General features: G+C 44.6%; 1 protein-coding gene across 2 annotated transcripts in view; it reads right to left on the bottom strand.

Moving 5' to 3' along the window:
- Positions 1–21: 21 nt before the first annotated feature.
- nck1b (NCK adaptor protein 1b) overlaps positions 22–9,773 on the bottom strand; it is a 22,861-nt gene continuing 13,109 nt past the window's right edge. For both annotated transcript variants that reach the window (XM_035654398.1, XM_035654405.1), the window contains exons 4-5: positions 559–1,313; positions 22–284 (exon numbers count right to left, since the gene is read on the bottom strand). In XM_035654398.1, the coding sequence (XP_035510291.1) occupies positions 84–284; positions 559–1,313 (956 nt within the window). In that variant the 3' untranslated portion in view covers positions 22–83. The remainder of the gene's footprint in view (positions 285–558; positions 1,314–9,773) is intronic.

The raw sequence follows: 9,773 nt of genomic DNA, 5'->3' as shown, positions 1-9,773 counted from the left end.
CGTGTGTGTGTTTGTATGTAAGTGGGTGTGTGTGTGTGTGTGTGTGTGTGTGTGTGTGTGTGTGTGTGTGTGACAGAGAGGGATCAGGAGGCAGCCAGGGCCTTGATCAGGTACAGTTTGTCTCCCTGCTCACTGGTGAAGATGGGGGCCTTTTTGTAGTGTTCAACAAGCTCTTCCATAGAGTTGAACTTGCGCTGTCCAATGCAGTAAAGGTTTTCCTTCAGCTGCACTTTGAAATGCTTGTTCTTGCTCTGCGCCTTCAGGGAGATGGAGAAGTCGTTTGGCTGTAGAAAGAAAAAGGAAAATGCATCGTTTTATTATCGGCGTTCCGCTTGTCTTTTAAATGCAGAAAAATGAAGCTTTGGCTATAGCGCTGACACTCACAAATGCTCACAAAATGTCATCTCATGTAGTATTCTGATTGGCTCGTAGCAGCAAATATTTTAATAACATAATCTTTAACTCTCGTCTTAAAACAGCCCACACAGTGTGACTTAATGCTGTAAACCACGTACAACAAATCAAAGACAGTCTGGTAAACAGCTGTAGGCTACTGACCGATGACTCGCTGTCTCGGATGAGGAAGTCTCCCTCTATGCCTCTCTGGTTGAGGGCCACCTCCGCCTGGTGGCGCGTCACCTTGCCGTAGTACCACTCCTTCCCCGCGAACCGCCCGCTGCCTGAGGGCGAGATGTAGTCACAGTCAGGCGTGGGTGGCCCAGCAGGCCCCGCTGTGGGTTTATGGGAGGTGGAGTCCAGCACAGTGACGTAGTTTTTAGGCACCAAGCCCAGCTGTCCGTCCGCTTTGCGACACTTCCACCACTCGGGGTCGTTCTCCGGCTTCTCCACGACCTCCATCACCTCGCCTTTCTCAAAGTTTAGCTCCTCGTCGTTGCCCGAGCCGAAAGGGTACAGCGCCTGAACCGTGTGCAGCACTCGGTTCCCGTTCGTGGTGCTGTTCATCACGGCCGCCAGCTTCTCTGTCAGCGATCCGGGTGGGTCTCCGAGCCCGCCCATACCAACTCCCCCCGCTGTCCCATCCATGTCCTCCGTCACGTAGTTGGACGGAAACCAGCCAGAGCGTCCGTTGTAGCTGCCGCGCCACCAGCCGTCGCTGCACTTCTCCATCACCACCACCCGCGTGCCTTTCACCAGAGACAGCTCGTCCTCGCGCTCTGCTGAGTAGCTGAACTTGACGAGGGCGGGCAGGTTGAGGTCGTACAGCCGCTCGCCGTTATCTGTGCACATGTCTGTGTCTGCGTTGGAGGCTGTGTCTCTCACTCCCCCCTTCCTGCTCTTCACCTTCCCAATTCCTAGAGAAAATAATCAGGGAAAGGTGTAAGAGTTTACAGAGAAAAAAACGTTTTCTCATGTACACTAAAATTAAGTCCAGTGGGTTAAGGTCAGAAACTTAATTAGAAGGCAACTGACATCATGAATTAGCAGACACACACAGGCCTCTAGGTCTTTTTCTGTGAATTAACTTAAGTGACCTTTTTTCTAAAATATGTGCCTGGAATTTAAATTTTCACATCCTTCCACTCATGTGGAACAAGTCTCAACAGAAAAACAAAAACCACGCACACACACGCACACACTACTAAAAAACACCTCTGAAATTTGAGGGAGGAGAAAAAAACCCAGACAAATACCAGGCAGCGATAATAAGCATTAGGTTTTGTGCTGAAATACAGGGAGGGTGGGTAAGCAGGGCTAAAAATCATTCCTTTACCACATTACAGTGCCCTAACCCCCCACACTCCAAATCCAAATACATTCTTTGGGATTAGGCCTAGGTGCTGAGGAAACAAAAAAGCAACGCTGGTGTGGTTGAAAAAGAAAAATCAGAGTGGGATGAAAACGTGTTTTGGCATGGGCCGATAAATCCTGCGGAAACTAAAGAATGTACAGTAGTCTATCAAAGTGCTGCCACCTAACACTGACATAAATTGCAGACTACACTGAACTCTGGGAAAAAGGGCTCAGTCACATTTCATTGTTGCTAATCACATTGCGCTAATCACCTCGGCTGACCCGACACCTGCGGCCTTGCTAGCACAGCAGCTGGATACCAAACTCCACTCCACTTTTGCCAACACTCCCTCTCCTTCCTCCCCTCTGCCAACCCTAACTCTCCACTCCCCCACTCCCTCCCAACCCCATTACGCTCCAAGCACCCCACTGAGCTGACCATTTGACTTCACTGTACAGCAGCGATGATTAAAAGGGGCATTTTTGCATTTATGCAGACTTTATCAACTGTGGTCGAGCACAGCACTAGCTTTTCCTTTCTGTTTGCAGGCTAAATGTCAAACAGGGTGAATTTTATCATGAATGCAGTCAACCTCTTGGCAACGTGCAAGCCCTGCACTCAGTTGCGCCATCTCTAAACAGCCCAGAGGCTGACAGAAGGGGGATTACCAGGCCCTTTAGCCCTTTCCTGGGCTATGGAGCCCGGAGGCCGAGCTTTGGCAGGCCTGTGGTCAACGACTTACGGGACAAGAATTTCCACTTGGCAGCCTGGCATGCTAACAGTTGTACGAAGCACATGTGTAACTAGCAGTGGACGCAGTGGCGAGATCACACCTTCTTCCAACTTTCCGAGCAACTAGAAAGCAGCTCTAACAGTCAAAGCTCGATCTCTCTCTATACATTACTTTCAAAAACAAGGGACAGGAGCAGCCCACCATTTTGCTAGTTCTTGCAGAGCTAACACTACAGAACTGTTATTATCACAGATCTATGGCCTACCTGATGATGTAGGCAAGCCAGACTAAAGCTGAGACAGACCACTGATACCAGACACTGTGAGCAGACCAAAGTAGAGACTATTTCTGATTACGTTTGCAAGGCTACTGCTTGCATAATCCAAAATCAGCTAGGTGAAATTATAGAGGAAAGCAGGGTGTAGTCTCTAGAATTGTGCTGGGATGATCGTGTGTGTGTGTGTGTGGTCGTGTGTGCTGCGTGCTGTGTTGTGTGTTGTGGTGTGTGTGTGTTTGTTTATTGAGCAAGGAACGTGACTAATTTGTCACAACGCCGTACTGAATGTTTTACCGCAGATAAATTGTTACTGAAAAGTGTCCGTGACTCAAGGAGTGCAGACAAATTTCATGGTAGTGCTGAGAGTCCAACGTCAAATTGCTTCCAGGTAGACCCTGTTATTAGTCACACGACTGCACATAACTACAGACTCCAGACAGGGTGTTAAGAGCTGATGTCGGTACGTGGAGGTTAGGTCTAGTTATGTCTCAGTGAAGTGCAACTCAAAAGGGAGGACTGCAAAAAGACACATCATCTATAAATCTATAAGAGAAAGCCACAAAACCTGGGTCTCATAAAAGCACACACAACACCAAATGACTCTCTCCTCTTCATTTTTTTTAAAAAATGATCCAAAAATGACACAGACAGAATCTACAGCTAAAATATCACATGAGGAAGAGAACATGTTCGTGCAGGTGCAAGCCCCAGGATGTATTCTGCGCACGGTTGGAAATGACCTAGTTAGCTCCAAACAAAGGTTAGGGGTCAAACCCTGCATAAATAAAGTATCTTTCAGCACCAGCCGAGAACAGACACAACCGAGAGCTTAATATTTTATCTCTGTGGCCAGGTAACACAGCCCTTATCAGTGTCCTTTGTCTGGGATTTTAATTTGCTGCTTCCTGCTACACTCACACGAACACTTTGCATTAAAAAAGCAGAGAGCCCAAGAACACTGCATTTGACTAGATGCTCAATCTAAGCCTTGGCTAATAAAGGGAAGTTGGGATTTGCCTACACAGCTATAGGTGAATGATAGTGGGAGAAGATAAGGGGTTATTGAGGGCATCTGCTTCTCTAAAGGGGCCCATCTGTCGTGCTGTTGTAGGTTCATTGCTGAGAATGCCTTGTGTGGCAGGAAAGAACAACAGTGAGTTTGTGCTTCCTTTTACAATTGCACAGAGGCTCTTACATTTACCAGGCTTTCACACCAACACACGTCTTCAATGGTGGACACTACCAGGCTTGTGAGTTTAATTAAGCCGAACTAGGGGGACAATCTTTGGTGATTTAAATATGCAGACTTCTATAAGGCATGTCCAGTGGCATTCTGGCATTGACAAGAGGTTTAATGTTTGTAGGAAACACAGATAGAAAGGGACTTTCTTGTGTATGAAATGCAAAATACACGAGTAATGAGCATAAAATAACAAGCCATATATCTAAAAAAGTATGTAGAAAGACTTTGTGTGTCTCATTAAAACAAAACTTAAGATTGTTGATATATTCCTGATCAGCTTGAGAAAGAGCTAGCTGAATTTAGTGCAATATTTCTTGTTTTGTTTCCTTCTTCATTTGGATGTCCATGCGTATGGCAACCAGATATCTTCTTATCTAAAACACACAGCGTATGGCATAAAAGTTACAGTTACAGTGACTTTGCAGTCTGAGGTCAAGCTTTCAGACAGGACTCATAGTTGTTGGAAGAGACACGTCACTGGTTATTAGGACTGAAGCTGGAAATCTTCAATTGTGGCGCAGTCCATCTTACCAGCAGTCCACAGTACTGTGCAGACCTGCAACCTTTACCACAACACAACCTCGTGAGTACGGGTAGTACTGACTCAAACGTAAACAGGTAGTTTGCCAATTTGCTGCCAAAAAGAGGTAAAGAATCCTGCACACAAACAAGTAACTAACCCCACAATGACTGGCATGAACATATGCAGTAATAGTAGACAGCAGAAGGGGAAAAACTACCCAAAAGACTCCTCCCAAGCGAAAAGAGAAGCACAGTCCACATCTCAGTATCTATACTTGATCTTTCCACCTGAAATTAACCCTGAACACTCCCAACCGCATGAATGTTGCATGTGTGGTTGCAGATGTGGTAGCTGAGCATTTCCTGTGAAACCAACAAACCATGTCGCTACTGCTACCTGGGAAGGGGTCTTCAAGACAGAAGAGAATTAAATAGTACAGTGTGCTGGAAACTTTTTGTTTCAGCGTCAGATGCTTTTTCCTGTGAATTTCCTGAGAGAAGGATGCAGAGGAAGGAAATCACGTTGCGTCAGATGGCCGTTAATCACCGCAAACAATGACAAAAAGGCATTAACACGAATATGTTAAGCCCCTCCAAAAACTTCACTTTTTGTTTACAGATGAGGCGCACCAGTAGGAGGAGAAGAAAGTGTCGGCGGAGTTTGTTTGGCTGCCAGTGACAGACAGGAACTAGTCATGTTTTTTAACTCTGGCCTCCCTACGCTGGCTGGCTGTCCATTGTCTACCAGGGCCCTTTCGACCCCTCGGCTTCCCTCCATTCCAGGGCTCTTCCTCTGTGGATGACAACACCCCGCGTCAGGCTGTCTGACAGTGTCTGAACATCCCCGATGCTATGGGACAAGTTCAGCGGCAGTGAAATGACTCGCAAAAATGTATTTTAATATTTTAAGCGAGTCCCTATCGTACTGTAAGTTGCAATTACAGCAAGGTAGCCTAATTACTATTTAGCAACAGCCATGCCATCATTGGTGAGTAGACTCTCAGAAAGCACCCGGTGGCAGTAAACCAACAATGTGTCACTCACCAGACATGTGATGTAACATGGCAACCCTCAGCCGTATGGCCTAGTTTGAGGCATTGACATTAAATGTAATGACACCACGTGCAGTCAGAAAGAGTGAGTCAAACAAACTACAGGGAACGCGAGAGTGAGTTGGAGTATTCTTCAGCGGGGCTGCCTTTTAAGACGACAGGCTTCAATCAAGCTGCTAACATGGCTGACTGATGGCTGCACAGGAAACGTGCAAAGCTCTTTCAACTTCAGCCGCCGGAGACATCAAACGCAGGCAGCCATCAGTCTCTGTGATGGAGGCCCGGTGCTGCGTTTGGTTTTTACAGCATTACTGTCAGGGGCATCACCAGGTAGAATTTGGATAGTAAAACAAACTGGTGGTTGTATTAATTCCAGCAATAATTTACTTTTTTGTGAATCAAGCTAGGTCTATTGATATTTGTGTACCTATTAATCACTACAGCAATATTGGAATGATTATCTCACTAAAATTCCTGTTGCAGCATTTTTATCTGTAAAAATATCTTTACGGACAGCAAAGTTTTTTCACTTAAACACATTTTCTTAACCTCTACTCTGGTTCTCCCTTCAGTACTAATATCTCAATATTCAATATGGCAAAACTAGGATTTAAAATAAGTAACTAACCAAACAAAAAATAAGTAAACATGCTTATAAAACTGACCAGACCTATAATGTCAGCTTTCAGCATCTCATCATTTTGATACTCAGTGCTACATTTCATTCAGTGACAAAGCAATGAGGTTCAATGACCACCTCTACTCATTACAAGCACTAAAATAACTTAGGATACATATTCCTGAAGCCAACACAAACTAATTCAGTTCTTAATAGAGGGATATTACTTTCAGACAACAACCCAAACCATTCAAATAAGGAAATGAGACCATAAGTGACATGGTTGGTTGAAAGTGAATCTGCAACTGTTTGATGACAGATTTGTTCCTTCAGCCTTTTGTAAGCAAAAACTGCAACAACAAAAAATACTGGTTTCAGCTTTTCTTGTGAATGTATGCTAGTAGACTTTATTAACCAGATTTTTTGCTATTTGTTGAAATTCAATAGAGCAGGGCTGCAAATATTTTCATTATACGTTAACCTCCCAATTATTTTCTTATATCATAATAATTATGTCGATAAAATGCCACAGAATTGTGAGAAATGCCTGTTACAATTTCCCACAGCCCAAGGTAACATGTTTAAATGTCTTCTGTCCATCAAACGGTCAGAAACAAAAAGACACAGAGTTAACTATAAAGTATGACAGAGAAATGCATTACCCTCACATGTAAAAAGCTGTAACCAGCAAATGTTTAGGATTATTGCTTTAAACAAACAAATTTCAATTTCAATTGACAAAATAGTTGCTGATTCATTTTCTGTCAATTGACTAATCGTTGCAGCTCTACTATGGACCAAACAATTCAATTAATCAAGAAAATAACATGGACATCAATCGATAATTAAAGTAATAATACATTAGGTTCAATTGAGAAGGGTGTGCTGTAAACTCTTCTACTTTCACTCTCTGCCAACATGTTTACAGCACTGGCTAGTCTTGATCAAGCCCAGACCAATGCTCACTTCCTCCTTAGCAATCCTTCATGGCAGAAGACACAGGAAAACAAAGAGGAGTGAACAGCCTTACAAGAAAATGTGACATTGACGACTCTCTCGCCGTTGTCCAAATTATGATTGTGTCTTTTGTTTTTCTGGTCGGGGGCGGGGGGGACAGTAAACGGTGGTTTGGAGAAAAGAAGCGGGAGTTGGAAAGAAGGCGCAAGGGACGGAAACTGCCAGAAAGTCCGACTGACAGAGCCCCGCACAATGATTCAACTTCCTTCTAACTTCTCACTTCCTCTCTGGCCTGCGCTCCTCTCCAAAGCTCAGAGAGAAAATGTGGCTCAAATTAGAGTTTCCGCTCGCTGGGGAGGCTGAGAAACAGGAAAACAGAGGGAGGGGAAAGAGAGAGAAGAGACTAACAGCTCTCAGTTTACACAAGCAAAAGGTTTGTTAGCTCATCTCTGTGTTTCTCTCACTGCATTCTTTAGACTACAAGCCAGGCCAGACAGCAGACACACACACACACAGACAAACTTAGGGAAGATAGGCAGAGGCAGGAGATACCACTCAACAGTTACAAGGTGAGATTACAACATGGGTGTGCGCCAGCGCCTTTCCAAAAAGTGTGTCGGTGTGGCTGTAAAGCATCCACGGCCCACAGAGCTGCCGAGGTAATGACATTCCTCTGATAACTGAGCGAGGTGCAGGAGATGGGAGCCCGGGTCCCATCAATCAGCAGAGACCCCTTCCTCCTCTCTGCACAATGACTACAGTGTTCTACATGAGCACCCCGCGTCCCTTCAACTGTAGCTCATGACTGGCGGTGGGTTGGAGGTGGAGGGGGAAGACCCTCCCAGAATGAGCTCGCCCTGAGGGTAGCATAAAAGAAAACAGACTCTGGCTATGTCTTGAAGATATTCCTTAACAGGGGGGAGAGGGGGGGGGTCTCCAAGCATGATAATGTAATCCACTGAGTTGCAGCCCACTCACTAGGACAAATGCTAGGAAAAAAATGAAGTAGGATTACTGTGTGTGTGTGTGTGTGGTGTGTGTTGTGTGTGTGTGTGGGTATGTAAAGTATATATATATATCATACATATATATTATATATATACTATTTATATATATATATATATATATATATATATATATATATATACACCACACATAAATATACATATACTTATACACCACACACACACACACACACACATACATAAACATACAATTACACCACACACACACACACACACACACGTATATGTGTGTGTGTTTAAAGAAAGGAGACAGAGAAGAGCTGAGGCAATTACAGCTTCAGCTCAGCAGAAGGCTTTTCAAAAGCATATCCCACCCAGTCTTTGCAGCCGCTCACACAGGCGCAGCCTCAAAAAGGCTGTTAGGACACCCTCTCTCCTCGCCCTGCAGCGCAACATGTTAGCACCAGAAATCAGTTCCTTGGCCTGCTCTTAATATGGACACAATTTCGTTTTTGCTGCTGACGAAGCTGAAGAGCGACTCACAACAACCAAAGGTGAAAAATCTGAGAGAGGGACACATTAGGCTATGTACTATTGAGCATGCGCCTAGTACAAAAGTAAGCGACAGCAAAAGCGGCCTGGCATGCCGAGCCATGCGTCTTATTAAATTAGAAGCCTGGAGAGTACCTAGCATATGAGAGCTGAGACCCTAAGTAAATCCTACGACAATCCCTCTCTCACTTCTATACCTATATCCTTTAACAAGAACACACAACCACCCCTCCCTAATAACTAACCGTTTGTGTGATTGATGTGTAGCATGTCGAAATACAAGTCTAAATGACAAGTTTAATAAAGTAATTATGTAAAGCATGTGTCTTAGTGTCGTGGATGTGATGAGTCTGGATATAGAAAGTTAAGATAAACAACTAACGATAAGAAATGTGTATATAATGTATGTGTGTGTTGAATTAGTTAGCCATGTCCATTATTTAGGGCTCGCGTCTCTCCCTTCTCTCTGTCTCTTTTCCCCGCCCCCTGCTCTCTTCCCACTGCAGCTGTAGTAGATTTAATTCCATTATGTGAAACATCTCTCTAGAAGAGCTGGCGGAATTAGCGGAAGCAGGGCGGCCTCACTTCAGTGAAACATGTGGTCAAAGTCTCATGACCATAATGAGAGGGTGACAGAGATGCCTCCGGTCAGCTTCTGAGAAGCAGAGCACAGAGTGAACCCATGAAGGAGATAGAATGAGGAGGGAAGGGGATGGAGGATGAGATGAGGAGGAGGTGAATAGGGAGTGAGGGCTCCGATGACAAGAGAGAAAAAAAAAATAAAGAGATAGAAAGTAAGAAGGATATTAGGGAAAGTGGGAGGAGCTTACTCCATCAATACGTTAGCGGCTTAATACAGATGGTATCTGTATAGAGATGATATTCGGTCGCATAACATCTTCAACACACACTCAACCGGCGGAACACCTAGTCACACGGATCGCCACACACCACCAACACAACAGCAACACTGAGTCCCGTCAGTGAGTTACATCTCCCCTAATCGTTCTATCTTATGCACATTACGCATTTTTGTTTCTTTGTTGAGAGGTGGAGCAGCAACCTTACAGTGAGACAATTTATACAAAATCATAAAACCT

The sequence above is a fragment of the Morone saxatilis genome, unplaced genomic scaffold (genome assembly GCF_004916995.1).
Source record: "Morone saxatilis isolate NCDOM2014 unplaced genomic scaffold, NCSU_SB_2.0 Contig0, whole genome shotgun sequence".
Lineage (NCBI taxonomy): Eukaryota > Metazoa > Chordata > Actinopteri > Moronidae > Morone > Morone saxatilis.
Note: the sequence above shows the minus strand (reverse complement) of the source record. Positions and strands in the feature narration are given on the sequence as shown.